This window comes from Sitophilus oryzae, unplaced genomic scaffold (genome assembly GCF_002938485.1).
Source record: "Sitophilus oryzae breed Bouriz unplaced genomic scaffold, Soryzae_2.0 scaffold_1442_pilon_pilon, whole genome shotgun sequence".
Taxonomy (NCBI): Eukaryota; Metazoa; Arthropoda; class Insecta; order Coleoptera; family Curculionidae; genus Sitophilus; species Sitophilus oryzae.
This window is the reverse complement of record NW_022146107.1, coordinates 4879719-4905855: the sequence shown is the minus strand read 5'-3', so window position 1 is coordinate 4905855 and position 26137 is coordinate 4879719. Positions and strand designations below refer to the sequence as shown.

The window sequence follows — 26137 nt, the reverse complement described above, 5'->3', positions numbered from 1 at the left end:
TATAATTATATCTCAGAAGCTGATTATTTTAGGCATGATGTTTTAGAAAAAATGTCAGTGTAAGTTTACAGAGGAGTAAAATATACTTTAGCACATATGCTATTCAAATTATAAATAAAAAAGATATGTAATAAAAACTTGCTTCTAATATATGCAGAATACCTGGATGAACTAAATAAGAAAACATTGTTGATAAAGAACTGTTTTTGACACATAGAGTGTGTTAAAAAAGTTTTAACTGTATATTTTAATAACAAATGCAATTGCTATAAGAAAAACTTTTGCCTGTATGTAGGGATGTGAGCAAATTATAAAAACTAAACCCCCCAAATTTTTCTGACATTGTGTTACGGTCAAAATGAAAATGACAGTCCGCGTCATTTTATTTTTATGACGCTCTTGTCATTTATTTCTTTGTTCACCTAAATTTGCCGAGCGTAAATTTGATATATATCTCTTTATTTCATTTTTTCTTTGAAAACCCCCAAATTTTTTCTGACATTGTCGTATATGCGGTCATAGTAATGAACGGTCACGTCATTTATTTTTGTTTCTTTCTTGTCATTATTTTATGACACTCTTGTCATTTATTTTTTATGACACTCTTGTCATTTTATTTTTTTTGTTCACCTAAATTTATGACTTAAATTTATGATATATATCTCTTTATTCCATTTCTTTGAAAACAAATGGACATGTAGTTACTCAGTGTGATATAGCTGTGTTTTTGTTTCATTTTTTTTTTAAATATTATTATTTTTATTTTAAAGTATACTAAGCTATGCCTTTAAACATTTAGTGAACGTAGAACCACTAAGACTGATTTTGTTTAAGTTTGTTTGTATTTGTTAATATATCTTTTATCTTTACTTCCTAGCGATTTTTTTACATTTAAGGTAAATGACCATAAATGACCGTAAATGACACATAAATGACAATGTCATGTCACAAAAATAAATTACCATTTTACATCCCTACCTGAATGTCTGTAAGCATTTTTTGTTGATTTAACATATTAACAGAATTTATTTTTATATTTTTGTCGGTTGCACCAAGGCAATCCATATGGTCTTTGACACCAATGCTTACCATGTTTTAAACTACGGCAATAATTATTGGTTCATAAATATTATTTTCACGCTTTGCTAGTAATATTGTTTACTAAACATCAATATACTTTTTCAGGATACTACGCCACGAGAAATAGAAATTGACAAAGCTAGTCACAGCTCCGAAGAAAAATTAAACGTCTTAGAGCCAGTCTCAGCATTACAAAAAAGAAGTCAGCCACTCTTTCTGATGTCATCAAATCATTATGTAGTAGGTAACTCCAGAAACTTTGGAAACTTAGCACAAAATGGGTCCTAACGAAGAATTTTACAAGGGCAAATAACTAAGAGCACAAATATGGAAATAATTTAAAGCTTTTTTTTCACCGTTTATTGCGTAAAGCTTATAATTTTGTCAGGAACACTTTTAATTCAAAAGCTCTTTTACAATACAAAACAATATCGAGATGGTATAAAAAATATGTAAAATGGGAAGCTGGTTTCCATTAGAGGTGTTTCAATTATTAAAAAAAGGTAGAACATGCCAATCGCACAATTATATGTAGTTTAGTAATAGATGAAAGTAGCATTCGCCAACATGTAGGAATTTGATGGAGTTAGATACTAGGATTTGTAGATTATGGTATTCAGCTAGAAACGACTCTAATCAGTAGCAAAAGAAACGCTGATATTTATGCTGGTTGGTGTCAACGAATCTTGGAAGCTTCCTCTGGGATACTTCTTAATTGACTCATTAAATGGTTTACAGAAACATAATTTACTAATACAGTGCCTAAAATTACTAAAATGAATCGAGGTATCCACTTTGGTATCCTATCACTTTTGATGGGGCTAGTAACAATATTACTTTGGCTAAACAACTTGGGTTGTAATTTTGATTTATAAAAATATTAATTCAACATTTGTTGACCCCTAATAAGGAGAAGAATTGCAGGTTTTTGATCCATGTCATATGGTAAGTTAATTAGGAGCCATTGGGTGAAAAAAAAGTTATTATAGATGACAACGGTGGAACTTGACCATGGGATTTTTTTAACAGAGGTTGTGTAAACTTCAGGAGATGAAGAGGGTTTGCACTTGGCTAATAGAAATGCGAAAATATATTTTATAGCAGCAAAAATGAAAGTTAAATTAGCCACCCAACTATTTAGCCAATCCAGGCGCACATTCTTTGGAATATTGCAATGAAATTTTAAAACGAACAGTTTAAAGATTCTGAACCTGGTAAAATTCATACGCTATATAAAGCAACTTATTTGATATATTAAACAGTGAGAATTTGCATAACTTGATTTTAAAAAACCAAATCAGTATGCAAAACTTTGAAAAAATAATGCTTTTTATTATTGATTATTAGATATTTTTGATATTAAGATTAATGGACAAACTATTGTGCGAAAGCGGCAGAAAAATGGGATTTGTAGGGGTTCTTATTTAATATAAGCCTTCAATTTCTTTATAAAAATCAATTTATGAGAATAATTTGCTGTTGTATTCCCTACCTACAAAATAAGTCAAGATCACATTGAATTATTTTTTGGGCAGATTGAATCTCTGGGTGGTTACAACAACAATCCATCAGCAAAACAATTTAAAATCAGCGTATAAAAATGATGGTCCATCTTGAATTGAGAGATTCATTTAAAGGGAATTGCATTCCGTTGGAAGCAATTCCAATTTAACTCCTTCTGAGGTAATTAATAAAACATGTGGTAGAACGCATTTCAGAAGTAACGAAGAAGTAATTGAAGTTGAGGACGATGAAATATTTCACAATGCTTTAAACTTATAAATATAAATATATCAGAATTTAAAAAAGAGGCCATAACATACATTGCTGGCTTTGGATGCAAAAATAGGTAAAATTTTTAAAATGCAGAATAATGTCTATTGCTTTCAGGTGACAGGGTATAATTTAATAACGATAACTATTGTCAAAGAAGGAACAGTACCTCTTTTTATCCATCTGAAGATATTTATGTATATTTTGTTTAACAACTGAAAAGAAATTCTTCAAGATATTTTTTAACGGTTCAGAAAACTTTATTATCTGATATTAAAAAAGTAAATATTAAGAGTTTTAAAAATAATAATTGTGGTAAAAAAACTTATTTGGGCTCACTTAATAATAACCACTTTGAAGAACAAAATATTTTACTAGCCACTTTAACAACTAATAGAATTAATTTCTTCTATATATGCAACTGTGCCGAATTCATCATTATAACAAAGTCTGTTGACAAAGTAGAAATATACGGTCAGTTATAATAAGTTAGTATTTAAGGGACAATAATATTTTGTAATTCTCAGAAATATATTTTTTCAAACGTCAAAAAGTATTAGTTTTACAACGTGACTGACGTATAAAAAAGTAATTTTACTGCTAGGCATAAAATTAAAAGGCACTTTATGCCCAAGCTTGGTTGCGAAAATATATTATTAAACTGACGCAAAGATTATTAAAATTTAAAACGAAGCGTAACCATAGTTTCTCGATATATAATTATATACAAGGTATTACAATATGGTATACACATCAAATCTTTTATATTATTTGGAACGTTTGAAATTGTTTAAAAATTATCTGTAGCGTTTCTAAAATAGCATGTTCTATTGAGTAAAAATGACTTTTGTGCCTCGCCTGTATGTAAACTTCAGCCTCATACGAAAGTGTCATTTTATTCCCTAATAAATATACTATTTTTTCACACGTCACAAAGTAGTAGTTTTTGCGACGTGGTTGACGTGGCAAAAAAGTAATTTACTGCTAAGGCATGAGTGGCTTGCTTTATGCCCAAGCGGTGCGAAAATATATTTATTAAACTGACGCGCGGGAGTGTCAATTCAACGAAGCGTAACCATAGTTTCTCGATATATATAATTATACTTAAGGTATTACAATATAATTATACACATCAAATCTTTTATATTATTTAAGGAACGTTTGAAATTGTTTAAAATTATCTTAGCGTTTCTAAAATAGCATGTTCTATTCAGAGTAAAAATGACTTTTTTGTTACTCTTTGTATGACGTTCAGCCTCATACAAAAGTGTCATTTTATTCTAATAAAGCACACAATATACTATTTTTTTTCACACGTCACAAAAGAGCGTGTTAGTTTTTGCGACGTGATTGACAATGTAAAGTAATTTTACTGCCTAGATATAAAAAGTGAAACACTTTTACGCCCAAGCAACATAAGTGCGAAAATATATTATTAAACTGACATAAAGTGTAAATTCAAGGAGATAAAGCTTATAGTTTCTCGATATATAATTATATACAAGGTATTACTTTTAAATCTTTTTTATATCATTTGGAACGTTTTGGAAATTGTTTAAAAAATTATTTGGCGGCAGGTTTGGAAAAAATAGCATGTTCTATTCGGGTAAAATTACTTTTTTATTACTCGCCTGTATGTGGCATTACAGCTGCCTTTTGAGAGTCGTTTTCTTCTAATAAAACAATAACACTATTTTTATTAATATTGTGTTATTTTATATTTTATAGCAATGCATTGTAGAATTATTTTTATTATGTTTTAAATAAAAAGAATTTTTAATATCATAAGGTGGTTTTCTGCAGTCCTATTCTACAATTAAATTTGCTTATTAGCGTCCTACACCAGAAGATTTGGCCTGCAGACTTGGTCTGCGGATAAGAACTTTGTGTTTGTGTGCTGGACCAAAAGTCTCCTTGGCAGCAAAGGCCAACCATTGGCAAGCTGTCACAGGCAAATCGACAGACTTGATCTGTCAGATTAGATTGGTCTAAAAAACGAGTAGCCACCCATACACCAAGAAGTTTGGCCGGTGGACTTGGATCACCCTTATCCCCTTACCCCCGGTATTTTCAGGTACAGAATGGCGTGTTATATATATTTTGACGGATAGCGTGTAAAAACATTAACATCATTTCTAATTGTTTTTATCTTTAAGATTGTTATTTGTTAGATAAAAAGTTATTTATTTATACCTGAAAATACCGCGCCTTAGGGTATAAAAATAGATAATAACCTACTACTCAGACCTACTGAATATATATATATATATATATATATAAAATTTCATCAAACTCAGTGGGCCCAGTCGAATATTACGTTTCAGATAAGGTAACAAAACTAAAAAAAAACATCCCTATTAAAAAAGAGCGGTTGATGGTGAAAAAGAAAATTTAGGGTTGTGTATGTATTTTTTTGCCAAATTATTAATGTATTGGTACCAAATGTATTAATTGCCAAATCATAAAAAAATAGAAATAAAAAAATTCAAAAAATTAAAAAAAGCTGTTTTTTTTGGGCCACAAATCGATAACCTAGTCTCAGACCTGATTGCTTGCATAAAATTTCATCAAAACCGGTCCAGAAAACCGTTTCGGAGGAGTAAGGTAGCAAAAAATTAAAAAAAAGCAACTATTACAAAATAGGTGTTGGTGGTAGAAGAATTGGTAAAGGTTGTATGTATTTTATAATGCCAAATCATAAAAAAAAAAATTAAAATAATTTTTTTTTTTTTTTTTTTTTCAAAAGTAAAATTTTTTTTTTCTTGGGTCACCCTTATCACTTAGGGGTATAAAAATCATTAACAACCTAGTCTCATATCCACTGATTATACATATAAAATTTCATCAAAATCGGTCAAACCGTTTGAAGGATGGAAGTAATAAAAACTGTGACACGAGAATTTTTATATGAATTAATATATCATTATTCATAAAATTTCTAAATCCATCTGGCTGGCCTAGGGAACCCAGATCGGAAAAACAGGCAGCCTTCGCGCATTATAAAATAGAGCATTTGTTACCTCTTTCTCTTCTAACCTCTTTGGTGTTTTATCATTTTCTTCCAAGTGCTTTTAGTAATTTGAGATCGTTTGATGACTGATTTAGTTCTGATCCGGGTAGTTTTTTGTATAAAACAGTGCCACCATCGTCGATTTTTTTCGTTAAATGCGAATAAGAAAATATTCTGATTGATTATATTCTGGCCCTATCCCTTATTATTTTTTATTTACAAGCGATCTTAAGTTTATAACATATACATATATTTTATTTAATTGTTAACATTAGGGTAGTTTTACCAATTGTGTATGCTTGTGGAATTCCACTGATATGTGTTTTAAGTTGTTGTTAAATTTTTTAAAATTTGATTGTATTTTTGCTCTCTTAACTTTGTAGTGTCCTGAAGATGCAAATAAATTTTACTGAAGCGATCGACAAATTTAAAACAAAAGGACTTCTGTTGATTTTCGACCCCTAATCAATTAAAAAACATATACTTAAATTTATTAACTAATTTTTAAAAATATTGAATGGTATCGAGCAATACTTTAATATATTTATCAACAATTTTTTAAAGTAATCGATACTTTACCATATTCAATACAACCGATATAAAATATCGATACTGCCTCAGTATCCCGCCAGCCTATGAAGAATTTTGTGGGTTCGCCAAAAGGCTCCACTGAAAATGGATAGCCGCGAGACAACGCCGTTCGACTGGGCAGGGACTCTGCTCGAGGCTAAATCGCTCGGCTCGAGGCTATAATATGACGAATTCCGCTTGAGGTTGACTCGTCTCGTCCTCGTCTCGGCATATTAGTACGCCTTTTGGAAAGAATTTGCTATAGCCTCGTTTCATACTCGTTTCGGGTTTGTCTCGTACTTGCCTCGGCATATTTATACGCGGCTTAGAGTGATGCTGAAAAATATTTAAAATTTGAAATTAAAAATAGTTTTTTATGCTAAAATGTGAAAAGTTGACATATGATATGTTATTCTATTCAGAGTGTCATTTTGTATCGAATAAAGTAAAGATATACCGGAGGTGCTATTTAAAAATCAAAAGTTGTAGTCATTTCCGGTGAAACAGGAAGTGACCTAAAACAATTGAATACGTCAGTCAATCCTAATTTATGTCATATACTAACATACCAAATCTCGTTTTTTAACTGAAAAAATAAAAAAGTTATAGGAGTGAGCCACTTTTGAGACGCACCCGATATAGAGGGTGTTCTTTTAAAATTAGCAAATTATGGGAATAAATTGAATTTTTGTCATTTTTTCGATGACGTCTGTCGACTGCATCCGTGATTCGTTGGATAGACTTAATATCAAATATAAATCATAAATATACCTAAAAACCTTTGTTTTTAAAATTAAGATTTTTTTATTTTTGGCTTGAATGATTTTTGTTAAACTGACATCTCATATCACATACATTTTTAAAAAGAAAGATAAATACATAAGGAGAATTAAACATTAAATTTTTCCAGATTTCCATATAATTGAAAATATATTAAGAGGTAAAGTGTAAAGGACATTTGATGAAAAGCCAACATTTAATGACATTTTTATTTTGCTTATATTTGAATCACCAACTTTAAAATGCAACCACTTAATAAGATATTTTTTTAATAATAAGTCTTTTCTTTTACTAGATATTTAGAAATGAAACCTACTAAATAATATTTTATAGACTAAAAATAATAAAACTTCTTTTCTCTTGGTTTACAGTTCAAACTAAATGTATAAGGAAAATACATTTTGATTTTGCGGAAAAGAATTATGCTTCTACTTGAGTACACACAGTAAAATATTCTGGTTAAGCCCTCTCCAAAATTTACATAATCCAATGCCTGTGGTTGATGTGTTATCCTAAAGAATACAGAGCAAAATAAGCCTATTAAGCATATTGCTCGCAGATACTAGCGAGGGAGTTCTAGGTGTAAAAATCATTAGAGCAATATGGAAAAGAAAGTGTAATTTATCTACATGAATTTTGAGTATGATACAGCACGACTTATCAAGAATATAAAATAGGCAATATTAGTTTTGATGCATTTATTTACAGTAAAGCTTGCCATCAGAGATTTCGAATTAATATCTGTTATATTAAGCTTTGTCCGTAAATGCAGGGTGCCTAATGAATATTTAAGTGATATCGGAGATATGCATTGTCTTTTTTACTTACCTATATATTCTTTATTTGAATCATCTGATATATAAAAATTTAACAATATACCTAACAATATATTTTTTACATAATCATGTCCTCTAAATTCAAACCTTTTTCCCCAATGTATAGTTCCTTTTTTTACCCTCACGTTTCTCCTAATATTATTCTAGATTCTCGATTCGATAGTCCTCCTCCTCCTCCCTATTTCTGTAAAAACATGTATTATGATATCGCATTTATTGTGTCTCTCCATGTCGTCCTGTCTTGCGCAGCAGTACTGGCCTCGTGCAGACTATGACCTATTATCGTCTTCATTTGGTCCACTCAACGGCTTAGAGATCTCCCTCTAGGACGTTTCCCGTTCATTTTTCCCTCCATAATTAGTTTTTTCTAGGCTATTGGTGTTCCTGGATATGTGCCCAAAGTATCTTAAATATGACTGATTTATTGATGTTGACACTCTAGATTCGATATTCAGTTATTCGAGAATTGAAATGTTTGTACGGTGAGCTGTGTACGGTATTCGCAGCATCCGTTTATAACACCACATTTCAAAAGCATCGATTTTATGTCGCATTGCCAATTTTAATGTCCCAGTCTCTAAGTGAAAATGAGGAAATTAGGGCTTTTAGCAGTCTTAGTTTGTTGCTAATTGAAACGGCTGAATATTTCCATGTTTTATTTAGTTTGGTTTGGTTTGGTTTGCGTGCTATACACAGTCTTCTCTTGATTTCTGCATTACCTCCTCTTTTGATATCAAAAAGCTGAGGTGTATTGATCTACAACTTGGAAACCTGCTATTTCTGTTGTATTTATGGGTTTTTGATCGATAATCATTATCGGTAGTCTAGGGCAAGTTTTTACAAATTTTGCAAAGATTCACTGTCATTATTGCTGAATTCATGCCGCTACAAAACACTCCCACTCCTCCTTGGATATTATATACACGGATAGTTCTAAACTCTTCCATCTCTCCCATGAAGTAGGCTGCGCCTTATTAATTAACAATGTATCTAATAAATACCGCTTACTTCCTATCACCAGCATCCTTTCAGCCGAGCTCTTAGCTATCAAGGAATCATTAAGAATAAATCACCAAGCCAACTCCTTCCAAATGGGTTATAACGGGTGCATCTCAAAAGTGCCTCACCTCTATAACTTTTTTATTTTTCTAGATAGAAAAACGAGATTTGGTATGGGAGTATATGACATAAATTAGGATTGATTGACGAATTCAATTGTCTTTGGAATCCAATTCAATTCCACAATTCAATTACACAAGTATTTCTTTTTTACTTTATTCGATAGAAAATGACATTTTGAATAGTGAGCCACATCATACGTCAACTTTTGACATTCTAGCTTAATAAAAAATCGTATTTTAAAATGCAATCTAGAGTGCCATGGCTATGTTAAAAAAAGTAATTCTTAATCAAGGAGCCTTGGATAAACAGATTTGATCGTCTAATGTTTTTAGTGTCTTGTCTTGGTCAGTTAGAAAATGCTCAAATCGTATTTTTAATCATATTTCAATTTTTTCAAATGGAACGAGGGTGGCTCATTAGCATATTTGGAAAAAGCATTTTTTACGAATAATTTGATACCACCCACTTGGTATTTCTAGTCAAATTTTCGTTACGAACCGCAAGTTATAAAATCAAATAAACTATATGCAAAAATGTCAAAAGTTGACATATGCTATGTCATTCTTTTCAAAAAGTTATTTTCTATCGAATAAAGTAAAAAATACCGAAGGTGCAATTTAAAAATCAAAAGTTTTAGTCATTTCCGGTGAAACAGGAAGTGACCTAAAATAATTAAATACGTCAATCAGTCCTAATTTATGTCATATACTAACATACTAAATCTTATTTTTTTAACTGAAAAAATAGAAAAGTTATAGGTGTGAGCCACTTTTGAGACACATCCGGTATATTCAGATTCGCTAAATGCTTAACATTAACTCTAAAACATCCTTCAGCCGTCCAATGACTTGCTTCACTCTTCTAAAGGCTCAAGTGTAGATCTAGTATGGATTCCTAGACATCTAGACATAGAAGGTAATGAATATTTATAATATTGATAAGACCGCGAAGACTGCAGCGAATGATGGGGATTTTATACCACTTGCATACTCAATCTCTGAAATATTTTTTTACATTAATCCATAATTAAAAGTGGCATTCAGGCAGACTGGGAAACAAAAAGATTAAAAAATTCACAGTCCTTTACAAAGTTGCAACCGGGGGGGCATTGAAAATGATGAATATAAACGTAAAAATATGATTAGTGTTAATATGAGTGTATTACATACATTTTATGTTTAAATAACGAACTTAACAAAAAACAACAGATTTAAAGATTCACTGAAAAAGTAGTAATGTTAACATTAAATATAACATTATCAATAATAATTATGCGATCGCACCTATCCGTAAAACAAGCAAGCAAAAAAACCTCGAAAAAAACAAAATAACATACAAAACATCAGGCAGACGATAACACAAGATTAAAAAACTATATAAATGTAAGCCTCAATTCTTCTAAACCTCTTCTTTTCGACCAATTTCCAGAAATGAAGAAGTCATTTGGAATCGGCTCAGATTCGGCCATTGTTATTTTTCGCATTCTTTTCATATTAAAGGTGATCCATTGCCTAACTACTCTCATTGAGGGAAGCTACTAACAGTACGTCATCTTCTCATATAATGCCATTTGGTCTGACTGGTGATCTGGTTTCAGTACTTGACGTTAAATGTCTGCAGTCTCTGTTTCAATTCATTAGGGTATTTGGTTTAAATTCATTTATATAATTTAATTTTATTTTAATCTGACCAATGCCATTAAATAGCTCACCAACTGATGCGACTTACATAAAATCCTTTCCTACTTTCTGAATATGAAGAAACTATTTCTATAAAAATTTTCTTATAATATAATATTACAGGCACACCAAAAATACTGATATACGAGTTCTATTTACTGCTTCCTCCGAAACTACTGCAACACATATTACAGTAACTACGAGCCGAGGAACTAGCAAAGCAAAACAAAGCTCCTGTAGCCGGCAGCTTCTTCTTAAACCCGGCCGTTAATGGGCTTTTTGTTCTCTACCAGACGCGAACGCGTACGTGTTGAGATGTTTCGAGTTTAATTTGCTTCAAGGGCTCGAGCTGAATTTTTCAAAGGATGATTTTTTGCGCTGCATCGCCCTGGCGCTCGATTGATAGCTCTCATCCTGTTTTGTAGAAATCTTTTACGTTTGTTTGGCGCCGGACGGAAAGCGAGAAAATCTTGCTTTAACTCGATAACCCTTATATAGATTAATGGAAGAAACTCGAATAAATTATTCAGTAATGCAACTTTCATCTATATAAATACATAAAAGAAAAGAAAAGAAAAGTAATTTGAGTTAACGGCCCCTTTTTCCTGCTTAAACTAATCTGGATGGGGCCTACTTTATCACTGTCAATAGCCGACCGACTCGGCGTGTGTCTAAATCGACTCTTACTCATGCGATATCCCATTTCATCAGGTCTCGAACCGCCGTAAAAAAGCAGTGTGCTAATTGATTTTATCTACGTCAGTGAGTTAAGAAGCTCTTAACTCACGCATTTTATTATGGAGGGAGGAGGGTGGATAACTGAAAAGCTACAAGGACATTTTCCACGAAAATTTAAAGGGAATTAACATGCAGAATGAGTGGGAAAAAGCAGCTCACAATAGAACTCAATGGAGAAGAGTTGTAAATTCAGTTAACAGCGGCAACCAAAAACTAAAGAGGCAACAAAGCAATGAGATTTTTGAGATGTCCGGAGTGCGGTAGGCAGATTACATCACGTATCGGGCTTTTCAGTCACAGAAAAGCTCATGAAAGAAAACGCCTTACGTGACCATCTTCTTTATGTGTGTCGAATACTCGTCAGCGAGTAACGGCTGTATGTATGTATGTATGTGTATCTGTAATTTTGGAATCAAAATTAGTTCAATTGACACAATTTCCCTCTATACAAAAGTGCTTCGTTTGTACGTTAGACGGCATCAAACTTTAAAGAAAATAATAAACACATTTTTTAAGATATTTTAAGAATCGATATTCCGATTTGATGATCGAGTTTCATAGTGCATGAAACGTCGTCAATATATCATGAAAATATACGGTTCTTCGAGCCCCATCTACATTCCGAGTTTTAGGCCCCTGGCTCACAAAGGGTCCGAGTTACGACGCTCCGTTGTAACCTCCTTCAATTTTTACTCCCATCGCGCGTAAACAAGTTCTACTTCAAAGAATTAAATTAAAGGTTTCTCTGATTGTCAGCAACTATGCGATTTCTGGTAGCCGTCAACAATAAGCCATATTCTATAAAACCTTTTTACTAATAAGTTTTTAGTCGAAATATACCGAATGATGCCATATTCCGAAACTTCACATATCGTCACCTTTTTGTCAGTTATTATTCAAACCATTTACCTTTTTTTGGGTTTTGTTTGATATAATCCTTTTTAATTAATGGAATAGAACAAATTTGCTGAAAATAACAAAAAAATGCCAATCAGAGTGGATACAACAAAAGACCCAGGTAATAGATGACATCCACAGAATCAAATCCCTCAAATGGCAATGGGCAGCACACCTGGCAAGAAGAACGGACAACAGATGGACCACAAAAATTACAGCATGGTACCCACGAGGAATTAAAAGACCTAATAGAATACCTAACCTCAGATCGGACCATGATATTAGGAAATTAGCAGGGATAACTTGGGCCCCCATAAGCAACAATAGACAACAATGAACCCAACTACAAACAGAGTATTTAAATATGAGAGGAATGCTACAGCATAATTGGGAATGGTTGAATAAGCTGAAAATGGCGATGATGATGAATTATCAGATCTACTTTTAATAAATTAGTCTAATTTTTTGGCTTTTAAAAAGAGTCTCCTTTGGAGAGACCTATACCAAGAAATTTTTGTGGGAAAGTATCTATTTTTGTATATTATTGAAGAATCCCTATTCATCTTTGTTGTTTAACTCTTCTTAAATAATTATACATTTTCATAAATTTCTTTGTTAATTAGTATTCCAAAACTTTTCTTGCTACACTGATTTAAGTTAAACTTGGTGCGTGTTACTCCATTTGCTCTTGGAAACCAATGCACAATAAATAATCCTCTTCGAGTTAAACCCTCCAGTAGAGACACCCCTAATGTAACGAGATCCGGAGCCTGCGTTTCTCTACGGCATATTAAACGTCTCGGAAAATCCGTAAGGCAGTGCCCGTATTTAGTCTAGCAATTATACGAGCCCTAATTGCACACCTTGCCTTTCCCAGATATTTCCGTACCATTCTCGACACGGCTACATCAATACGGCCTTTTAGAATTTGCATTATAGGATAATTGTGTTGTTAGTTGGATTTTATTCTCACTGAAAGAAATATAAAGGGCGTACAAGATGATGAAGTATAGGGATGATAAACTAAAATACGACTACGTTGTATACAGGGTTGTTCACCACATACGACACGAAGTATTGTAGCTAAACTTGGTTAATTTAAATAGAACACCCTGTATATTTTACGAGAATAAGATGCACATGTTTAATTATCTATCAAATTGTATTATATCATTTTTTACCTATCTCTTCAAGTTTTCATAGAAAATGCATTTTGCTATAATTTAGACCTCATTTATGAATATACCCATGGAATATTGACATTTTAGATTTTTTTTAGCCTTTTAGAATTTGCATTATAGGATAATTGTGTAGTTAGTTGGATTTTATTCTCACTGAAAGAAATATAAAGGGTGTACAAGATGATGAAGTATAGGGATGATAATCTAAGGTACGACTACGTTGTATACAGGGCTGTTCACCACATACGACACGAAGTATTGTAGCTAAACTTGGTTAATTTAAATAGAACACCCTGTATATTTTACGAGAATAAGATGCACATGTTTAATTGTCTGTCAAATTGTATTATATCATTTTTTACCTATCTCTTCAAGTTTTCATAGAAAATGCATTTTGTTATAATTTAGACCTCATTTATCAATATACCCATGGAATATTGACATTTTAGATTTATTTTAAAGCAACAAATGTACAAAGCGTACAGGTGCTAAACACGATAATATTGCAAGCCCATTTGTTTACAAAAAGAAAACTATAGGGAAATTAAAATGACTTTTGTTGCACAAACCACCACCAAAAAATAAGACGACGCATGGTGTCATTGATGACGTGCAACGAAAGTTGTTCCAATTTTCCTATATTTAAATCTTTGTAAAAGAGTATACCTATTAAATATACCACCATTATTTTCGCCCAAAAATTAGTTTATTACATATTCAACTGTTTTAGTTAATAAATTATTCTAAATAAATAATGTGGATTTGAATCAGAAATCAATATAATAATAAGTTATGAAATATAACGTCCCTGTTATTATAAATAATCAGTCGTCAAACAATGAAATAAAATTTATAAGGTGTTATTTTTTACCACACAGTCTAATACACATACAAAATTCAGTTTTGTAGTATTTGGAGCAATTATTATTAATCAACGCAAATAGGCAAATTTATATAAACCCGTTTGTCGGCTATATTTCTGATTCTTGACAATATTTCTTGTAATATGTGGGCAATAGTAGCGCACATATTAAAAATCTTTTCATAGACATACAGGAAGCATCAAATATACCTTTACACTTACATATAACAATGTATCTTGTTTTATGTTTTAGCTATGTGTAATGAACAAATGCAAGACCAAGATCCCCTCCCTCCCCCATGATTTCCTCACGTAAATAATTATCGTCGCCCCCTAACAAAAGAATGACGAGATATAAAACTTAAAACAAAATAATTTATTCCAATATATACTTCTTTTTACTTAAATATAAGCTTTCTTTTATGATTTTCCTCTTTCCTGTTTCAAAAATTATAATTCTTTATGGGTCTTTTGGGACGTGTTCTAACTCGAAAACTCCCCACGGGTACGCCACCGAACTGGGTAGGTAATAAACATAAAGGCGTAAAATAGGTCGGTGGGGTCGTAGAATTTTAAATTGATAAAATCAGGAGATAATTTAATTCCAACTTTAAACTTTTACCAAAAATAAAATGATATCAGATTTGAGGGTCTGTTTAAAAACGTAATATTATATATTACGTTTTTAAAGTGGGATAGTGGTGATTTAACAAGTTCATACAGAGTCGCTGATAGGTATAGAAACGGTCGAATATTCGGCAAAGTATACGAGGTCCCACAAAAAGCATAAGGTTTTTATAAAGTTATATGTCTAACTTGTAATAAATTTAAATATACAATTTGTAGTTAGTGGTTATTGGATATTTCAATTCTTTCTTCAATTTTAAGCTAAAATTGTAATACACATAATGTATTAAATCCAACCGTTTCCGAGATATTGTTTTGAAATATTAAACCAAAATTTGGAATATCCAGACTTGATATAATCTTATTTTATACATCTACAGGTACATTGTGTGTATCTCTATTTTTTCTTAGAATTGAAATATGCAATAACATACAGGGGTTTCCATTTAAAAAAATGAAAATTGGATTTGCCAATGCTGTATGACCGACCCTGTTTACTTAAATTTATTACTCGCCAATAGACATTTGAAAACCTTTATATTTAACTTTTTGCGATACCTCGTATATTTTACCCAATAATCGACCGTTTCCATACATATCAGCGACACTGTAGTAGGAATGGGTTGATCCAGTATTTCAAAAGAGGCGGTCCAGAGTTACGTCAAGCTAAATGGACCTTCAATTTTAATTTAACCAAATTTTGTTTGGCATGAAGCAATCCGCATTCAAAAGTTTTGTAGTCCGTTAGGGAAATGTCATTTTTGCGTTTTGCCAAATCCTTGTTATTTGATCTTAGCTGTTCTATTTATTTTGTAGAGGTACCTTAAGACTCAAATTTATTACTATGAGGCAAATTATCACGAACTTTAATTAAAGATAGTCGAGACACAATAATTACAGTCTTCTATCAAAACTGCCGCATAGGGATTGCTTCACTCTAGAAGCAAAATGCTCGGCATTTATCAGATAATATTTTTGAGAATTAAAATGGGACCCTTTTTTACAAAAAAAAAACTAAATTTGGACCTAGTCCTCGTCTACCGATTTCTTTGATCCACATGTACAATAATAACATTCCATATTCCAACATTAGACACAAATTTCAAATAATACAAATTCGAATACCGGTTACACTTCCGTTCGTTAGGTGTAAACTTTCAGAAAGAAACTAAATATTACTACCAATTTTTGTTGTTCATCATAAACTTGGAGCATTTCAATTGATTTCAACAAATTCCGACAGCAATATTTAAGTATTTTAGTTTTTTGCTAGTGCAGGTATTGAGACTATAAAATATTGACAGCGTTTTCAGATGGAGCGGAGCGTCCGCGACGGACCATCCGTCGTGTTTTTTCAAATAGCCGTCGGACGAACTCCGTCGGACGGAGCATACGCGCCCATGTGAAATTGTTCATATAAACTCATGGTACTCACTCGAAGTAGCGGACGGTCCGTCGCGGACGCTCCGCTCCATCTGAAAGCGCTGTCAGGTACGAGGTTTGTGCGATGTAACGCTAGTTTCGGGTAGTAAAAAATAAGTGAAAAGGAAGTCGAACTAGGCGTCGTATTGGTGTTGTGACAATTTCAAATGTTAATAAAATTGCCGAAAAAATGGTAACGCGTAAAGGAGAGCCTAATTAAGGCGTTGTTAGGTACAATAACATTCAATAATTCAACTTTCCTGGATATTCAACTCTCTCGCAACATTTTATTGCTTCATAGTTTCTCACACCGATTTGATCAATAGCAAAAATGGATTCAAGGAGTTCGACGAAACAAGTGAGTAAACAAAGTGCTCGTTACATAATCAAAAAATTAAATATAGACATATACTATGAGAAGATAAAATATAATTTGGCAATATAATGGTATACTTTTTTTCATCAACTAGTGATTAAATTTTTTATGAAGATCTTCTAAAATTATAATTATGTATCTTTAAAAAATTTCGTTATAGCCGAAATAGCCCCAATTATGCCCCACTAGCAAAACCGGTGATTAAAACTGTGCTCGCTACCGTACTTGAATTCATCTTAAAAGTTTTTTTAACTGGAGTAATAAATTCTAATACAAGTTAGACCTCTTGAAGATATAAAAATATTTACTTTTTATTTTTATTTTTAGAATTTTCTACAAATTATACCTCCTAACACACGAATAATTAAATAATAAATTTTCGTATACTCGCTATTTAAAACCCGTGTATTTTTATAAATGTTTAAATAAACTTTTCAAATTTCAATCCTTCATATTTTCTCAATGACTCGACCGATTTTCAAAAACGAAGCCGGAAAGTATAGAGAATAGAAAGCCCTTTCCATTGCGATACCAGTTGACCCCCCTTCCCATTTGAAAAAAATTGGGGGATGACACCCCCGCTTAGAGGGTTTTGCAATCATTTTTGGGGCAAAAGTTGTCCCCTTCACAAACAAAATTGACGTGTTTTTGAATTTTCTGAAAAAAAATACCCTGGCCGTTATGCCTTGCGGAACATTTTCGATGGGCCACCCTGTATTTATATACGGTTTGCTAAAAAATTAAGGAAATAGGGCTAAAAATAAAGAAAATATAATATTTTAAACTAGACCAAATTTTTTTCCGTTGCGTTGAGTTTGTTTATTAAAAATAATAAAGTTGACCAAAAATACAGATGGGTTAAAAATACCTATGCGTGAATTAACTGTTTATTAATGACAATTGGTGAGAATTAGTTAAAAATTGAATTAGGATAGTTATGTGAAAAGTTCAAGTGTCGGTATCAATAACGTCCAATATCCATGGGTAAAATATCGCTGTAATAAGATTTAAATCGCTAGTTAACAGTCTATTTATATCAGTATATATCAGGGCAAACATTCAATAGCATCGTATGTAAAAATGCCAGTATTGTTTTTAACTTGAGCTAATGAAAAGCTTCGCTTAGGTATCTACCTAGTAATTATTTTCTTTATTTTACGTTTATTTCGTGTTCAAATAATTTATTTCGAGTCCATAGTACAATATTGAATGCAATACCAGCTGGTAGATATGTTTTTATACGAACTGTGTTGTTTAGAAATATTTTAAAAGGATAATTAAAGAAAAAAACATTTTGGTATTAATGATTTCTGTTGAAGTAACGCATTTTTTGCATTAAAATAGGTAAACAAGTAGTACTTTGTTGATTGTACGTACAGCATTTAATTATATGAGGCGTCAAGTTGCAAAACCCGCCTTATCCATTTTTTTTAATAAAATGACTTAATGTCATACACTCAGATGCAAAAAAACCGAACAGAGAAATTTTTGGTAAAATTTAAATTGTTATATTTTTGTTATTTTTAGCCCTATTTTCATGAATTTTTTTGCAACCTGTATATAATTATATCATCTTTAATTCGTATACTCCGTTTTTTATAAACTCTTGTATTTGGCATATTATACAGGGTTAATCGAGGGGTTGTTTTCTTACCCTAACTTTAAAACACCCTGTGCAATAATTTCGTGTGTAAATTTTCCTAAAATATAATTTTACGGCCAGAACCATGTCTCCTGAGCATTTTGTTTTTTGGATCATGTCAATACATGCCTTAGTTATAGGCCAGTCATCTAAGACATTTAAAAAGGCAAACATCGCAAACGGGACTGTATCTACCATTTTTTAAGGTAATTATTGTTAGGACCCATGAGACTAAGTTATGCCCAATTTTGCAACCCTCAAAACCCTGTGCTACTCCCGTGATACTCAAAAAACCTCAAAATTTTGGTACTTATTTCAGTTTTTTTGAAAAAACTATGTTAGAATTTTAGAATTTAGAATGAGTGGGAGGGGGGTTAATCACTTCGACCTTACAGATCCATTGTGTCCCCCTTTCTTGAATCATAACTCATCATACAGTCCCAGGGCTTTGACAAAAGCCAGTATCTGGGACGGTTTTATAGAGGGTAGTTCTCCATCTCCAATATCAGTCGTACCAAAATTCATGGCACGAATGGTTGTCGTCTCGGCGCACTCAGTGATGAGGTGTACTGGTGTTTCCCCATCTTCCCCACAGAATCTGCATTCGCCGTTTCCTCTTAGTTTCAATCTACTGAGGTGTCCATTGAGGAGACAGTGTCCTGTTAAAAACCCCGTGACAATCCGAAGATTGTTCTTACTCAGACCCAGGAAGGTCTGTGATTTTTCTTGATCATAAGCCCTCAGAAACTTCTTCGAGTGTCTTAGACCATTACAAGATTTCCATTCCAGGTTGCGGATGGAATCTTCCAAGTTCTTGAGTTCCGCCTTGAGTTGGTTACCACTTGGAAAGCAGAACGGTTCTGGTCCAGTTAGTGGAGTGTTCGCTCCTTTCCTAGCTAGATTATTTGCTTTTTCATTGCCTTCTATCCCTTGGTGAGCAGGCACCCAGTGTAGGAGGACTTTGTTTTCTTTGCCTAATTTATTCAGCTTCTCTATGCATTCTTTTTTTAAAAAAAAAAATATGTTAAGAAAGCATTTAAATTTAATTGTTCTATCCTTTTATAAAGTCAACTAAATTTCCTACAATTTAACCCCAACCCGAACCCTCTAGGCCCATTCATTGTCGAAATACAGCCAATCAAATATCGGCTATTTTTTGAAAAACTAAAAATGTATGAGTACGGTCACATTCCAAAGCACGTATCGCCTAAACTAATGTTGTAGAGAATTTATTCAGCTTTAATTTGATGTAAGAATAGGGCCGCTAGGTGTCGTATTTTCCTCAAAAACGAAAAAATTGTTCACTGAAGAAGGAATGCGCAAGGGTACTAAATCTTCCTTCTATTCAGCATTTACACCGCTCGCTAAAAATATTATCCCAGGAAACAAGGCGTTCACAGTGGTCGATGGTGGTTACCTCCTGCACAAGGTAGTCTGGCATTGAAATCATTCAGTCAGAGATATTGTGGCTGGATACGTCAGCTACTTTTTAAACAACTTTGGTAAAAATGTTGCAGTGGTTTTTGATGGATACCCAGAAGATGCGGCTATGAAAAACACTAAATCAGCTGAACGGCTATCTGCTTCTCTTTCCTGTTGTGACATTTTGTTTGCCTCAAGTGCCTCAAGTAAAAGTGCTCTCAAATGAATCGAACAAACGCCGACTGATCACCATGTGTACCGAATTTGAGAGACAGGGTATCGAGGTACATCAATCACCAGAAGACGCCGATGCTGAGATAGTGAGAACTACCCTCTCCAAGAGCTCATCGTACGACCAAATTTTTATAATGGAGGAGGATGTTGATTTACTGGTCCTCTTAAATGGCTTGAGCTGTGGACAAACAAACGTCTACTTCCAGAAAGGCGGTATAGGTGGATCTGAGTGCCCTCAATATGAGGCAAATTCTTTCTTAAGTGGAAAAATGCAGCTTCCAGGAGAGATGGTTTTGTTTCTGCATGCAATCAGTGGGTGTGCCCCCACTTCTGCTCTTTTCTGGCAAGACAAAATGAAGTGGTGCGAATGTCTACAAAAAAATCCCCACTGGATAGACCTCGCCACCATTTTCATTGATCCAAACTCGACGCAGGAAGAAGTAGGAAATGCTGGCGAGAAGATTTTGTTGAACCTCTATGGAGGGGATCAGGGCACGCTGAACAGCATGCGATACTTGGCCTTAGTTAAATCGGCAGGAATGGCTAAAATAAACCTGGCCCGCCTCCCCCCAACTACAAAAGCTGCCAAATATAATTTCTAGAGAACCTACTACCAGGTTCAAAAATGGTTGGGGGTCGAGAAAAATCCATCGATTTAATATATGAGGACCCACCTCCATCGTCAGAGAATGTCCTTCCTTCTCCTCCTCCCCCCTCTCCGACTGATCCGGAATGGATGGGGCCCGGTCCTTCTAAGAGGGCCAAATAAAGTAGGGCTTTTGTATTATATTTTATAGTTTATACAATTATATTAATGTTTATTTTTAATTACGTTTAATAAAATATGTTTTCATGATACCCCCCAAACTTCGATGTTTTATTATATTTTGGTCTCATTCTTACATCAAGTTAAAGCTGAATAAATTCTCTACAACTCTATTTCTCATGACTTTTCTCTAGAGCCATTAGTTTAGCCGATACGTGCTTTGGAATGTGACCGTACTCATAAATTTTAAGTTTTTCAAAAAAATTGCCGGTATTTGATTGGCTGTATTTGAACAACGAATTGGCCTAGAGGGTTCGGGTTGAAATGCTTTCTTAACATAGTTTTTTCAAAAAAACTGAAATAAGTACCAAAATTTTGGGATTTTTTGAGTATCACGGGAGTAGCACAAGGCTTTGAGGGTTGCAAAATTGGGCATAACTTAGTCTCATGGTCACAATAGTCACAATATTTAAAAAAATCGTAGATACAGTCCCGTTTGCAATGTGGGATGTCTTAAATGACTGGCCTATTAATGTTTAAGAGCGAAATGAACTTGCCACCAACACTTTGCAATTTTTTCAATGATCTTTTTGAAGTAATTTTTCAATATGACAAGGCCGCTTTGGTGATTATTGTGAACTATATACGCTACTATGAACTGACCATCAAGTTCATTTCTATGAATGAATCAAAGTCTAATGTTTATCTTTGTCTGAAATATCAGGTCATATTTCAGCGATAATTAATAATAATCAATTTCTTAGAACAATTTTAAATATTTACCATACCTTTCGATAAGAAATGTCATTGTACAGGATGAGTCAAAGATAAAGTCTACAAAAAATATATTAAATATAAAAGATATAGAAAAGTTTAAGATAAACATTTTAAAATTATTATAGAGTATACAGAGTGCTTTAAAAAAGTGTGGCGGTTTTTTAAAAGCAACAACCTATTTTTTATTTTATTTTTAGATTCTGCGTAAAATTCTATAACTTTTTTTATACAGGGTGTCCCAGAAATAATTGCATATATTTTAAGGGGTGGTAGATCTGGTCAAAGGAAAGAAGTTATTGAACTTTGAAAATTTGGAACATTTTGAGAACCGCTGGCGATAGTCGGCTATTAAGTTTTTTTCAAGAGGTTTTTCAACTTATTCGACGACTCCGGTGAATAAACAAGTGGCACTAAAAAGTTTTTTAAAATGTCAAGAAAAATATAAAATTTTCAACAATTAAAAAATTGTTACCTCATAGGCGTGTTTCTGGGGCCGATATACAGGGTACAATATCTAGATCGGAGGTTTTTTGCACATCATTGTTTTACAACGAGATCCAGTGGCGTAGCAAGGTGGGGGCGGAGGGGGCAGTCCGCCCCGGGCGGCGGCTCTTCCGAAATACCGGAAGTTGACAGCAACTTTCTTATTTTAAATGGGTTCCCCCATTTTTTATTTATATATGAACTGTTTACCTTAAAAATACTCAAAAAAACACCCTGTTAAATATCGGACACTTATTTAGAAACAGCCTGTGTATTTTTTTGTTTATAAGCTTCTGAACTTAATTTTTTTTTTCCAATAATTTATTAAGAAATGCTTAAAAATATATAAAAAACAACTTTTAATATGTTGTGCAGGGCCGAAAACCATGGGATCGCCCCCACATTGTCCATCAGAAGAAGAAGGAAGTTTAAGGGAGGGTAAGTAAACAATAAAAATCAAAAAACAACCCAAAAAACTCTGTTTTAACATCGCCGATGCCAAGGTTTATGGCCCTGCACAACCAAACTCTAACTATATAATTATATGTGGTATGGAATTTTGCTTGTTTGTTGCTTTTTGGTGTGGTTTTGTATTTGCTTGTGTGTTTGCCCTGTATTTTGATTCTTTTACCTTTAATAGTATTGTCTTAGTGCATTTCAACTGATTTTTTAAAATAGCGACAGCAGAGAAAGCTCGGTATGATAGAATATTGATGATCATTCAACCATTGTCAATTCTATTGATCTCAATCATTCCAGACTATTCGGGCAATCAGTCATACCTCCTACAAGGTTAAGTTTATTCACTTAGATGTTTTTAATGCAACTGGATGCAGTTAGACCATAAAAAACCATTCACAGTTTTATTTTTGTCATTGTTTCAACAACTCTTAAAAATTAAATGTAAAGTTTCGACTATTAAAAAGCTAATCATCAATCAATACCAAGTTGTTCAAAGAATACTGTATACAGGGTCCGGCAATAGTGCGTCGGGCATCTGTAGGTCCTAAAATAAAAAACTTGGGAATTTTGTTTAAGTGCAAACTAGGATGTATTTTATGAAAATATTTTTACTTCTACAGGGTGTCTCAAAAAAGCGTGAGAAGATCGGGATGATTTTTTTTTAAATGGAACACTATATTGGATTTTTGGATCACTTTACATAATCCTAAGATACGAGTAAATATATTTCGATAGTTTCAGACATATTAATAAATAAATAAAAATTATGTATTTCAGCGTTTTATTAAAAAAAATAACAATACAAGAATTGTCTTGAAATCAAAACTATATTAGGTATTTACTTTAGATGGTTTGTTCTTACTTTGCTATAAATATGGTAATCGTAAATCATACAGGATGTTCTAAATTCTACGCCAAACTTTCTAAATTATAAAATAAGTTTTCTGCGTTTTTTTTTGAAATGGAACAACCTGTATATTATTTTTTTACCAGATGGAGACTTAAAAAATGAACATTTTTTGTGTTTAAAATATATCAAAATTTTTAATGGTTTCGCAGATATTCGCGATTTTATATTTCATAAGGCATTTTCAACCCTAAATTTTTATCAAAGCCACCCAATGATTTTTCTCTCGTATTTTACCATTTGGAGAGCCATATGCAATAATACTGCGTGTATCTGTAAAAATATTATAAAAATTTGAATATTTTTTAAAATGATATAGTGTTCCATTAAAAAAAGAAATAAAGAAAAATTATTTTATATTTTAGAAAGTTTGGCGTAGAATTTTGAACACCCTGTATGATTTAAGATTACGAGACTTATAGCAAAGTAAGTATAGACCATCTAAAGTAAATATCTAATATAGTTTTGATTTAAGGACAGTTCCTGTATTTGTAATAATTTTTTTAGGAAGATTGAAAAATATATATTTTTTAATAATATTTCTGAAATTATCGAAATATATTTATTCATATCTTAGGAATATCTAAAGTGATCTGAAAGGAAGCCAAAAAAGCAATAATATACAGGGTGTTCCGTTAAAAAAAATTATCTCGATCCACTCACGCTTTTTTGAGCCACCCTGTAGTTTGCACTTAAACAAAATTCCCAAGTTTTTTATTCTAGGAGCTACAGATGCCCGACGCACTATTGCCGAACCCTGTAGATTACAGAACTACATGCCCCATATTGGTCACTTTATTTTCCTGGTCTGTATTTTAAGGTGTACGACAGAGAAAAATATATTTGGCCGGTTGACAGACAGAGAAGTAAAATAAAAACCGACATACAGTGTTGCCGGTTCGTAAACTATTTTAAAAACTTAAAATAATATATCCAAACTATTTAATAATGCTCTATCTACTAATATACATATCACTGTCTTACACGTTATAATCCAGACCACGGGTCTACGGTGACCAAATCTGTATATGATTGAGAAAAAAAAACAGCGTCAGAGGTGGCTTGAAAATGACGATCGATGAAATTTTTTATGTAAATTTTTTAAAGTACTATTATATTAGTAAAAATAATAATATGCATGATGCTTTAAAATAGTTTTATTTCTCTGTTTTGTAGGTATTTTTTTCATTTACTGTTAGATTCTTGTGTTCTTAGTGAATGCGTTGAATTCTACTTAGAATGTAATTTTACCTGATCACATCACACAGCGCTTCTTCTATTCACCAATAACCTGTACCATTCTAAGTTGTAAGAACCTACTAATACTACTAAATTGCACTAAGAATGGTTGTTTTTATTTCAGATTGTGTCGCAAGCGGTAAGTGTTTTATTATTCTTTACCCTAATATTTGCAAGTTTTAACTTTAGAGAATGTTTCATTTTTTGAATAGACTGTTTGAAATTTTGATTATTTATAATTTTATTTAATATTTCGATAATAATTTTTATCAAAGTCAGCACCTAAATGATTTTAGAAAATGCACTGGCTAAAAAACTGCCGGCGGTATTGTTAATGTATACAAAAATACCGTCATACCGGCGGCATGATATTTTTATGTCTACAAATACCGGTGGAAAATTGAATTCATTTGTCGTTGACAGCGGCATACCGTAATTTAAACATCGATACCGCCGAAATGATAACATTTGATTTTTTATTTGAATTATAAAAAAATATTTGTAAAAATAAATTGTAATAAATTTTACATTAACAATGCCGCCGGCGGTATTGTTAAAGTATACAAAAAATACCGTCATACCGGCGGTATGATATTTCTATGTCTGTAAATACCGTTGGAAAATTGAATTAATTTGTCGTCGATGGCGGCATGCATTTCACCTGGAAGACAAAAGACCGTCCCGACTATACTGTATTTTAAACATCGATACCGCCGAAATAATAACATAACCTAATATATTTTCTGCATTTTCATTTTGTTCATATCTGCATTTTTATTTTTCGACTTGAATTGTAAAAAAATGTAAAACAAAAGAATGAAACCAGGGCGGTATTGGTGGTCTTTAAAAGTGTACCGCCGAACAGCATTCTTTATTGTATATTTAGTAAAAACTGTCATACTAGAAAAATTATCTCGTTATTCGGCTGTATTTATGTTAATTTTTGGGCGGTATTTATGTTAAAATTAGGCGGTATTGGTGTCTCTAAAAAAGTGTACTGTCGAACGGCCGGCATTCTTTATATATATTCAGTAAAAATCGCTGTACTTGAAACATTACCTCGTTATTCGGCGGTATTTCTGTTAATTTTTGGGCGGTATTTATGTTAAAATTAGGCGGTATTGGTGTCTCTAAAAAAGTGTACTCTCGAACGGGGGCATTTTTATATATTCAGTAAAAATCGCTGTACTTGAAACATTACTTCGTTATTCGGCGGTATTTATGCTAATTTTTGGGTGGTATTTATGTTAAA

The 26137-nt window shown here is 32.6% G+C and overlaps 1 protein-coding gene across 1 annotated transcript in view; it reads left to right on the top strand.

The window, feature by feature from the left end:
• LOC115877250 (oxysterol-binding protein 1) overlaps window positions 1-26137 on the top strand; it is a 109400-nt gene that overhangs the window by 34843 nt on the left and 48420 nt on the right. The window contains exons 2-3 of the mRNA XM_030893400.1: window positions 22653-22715; window positions 25010-25024. Of these exons, the coding sequence (XP_030749260.1) occupies window positions 22653-22715; window positions 25010-25024 (78 nt within the window). The remainder of the gene's footprint in view (window positions 1-22652; window positions 22716-25009; window positions 25025-26137) is intronic.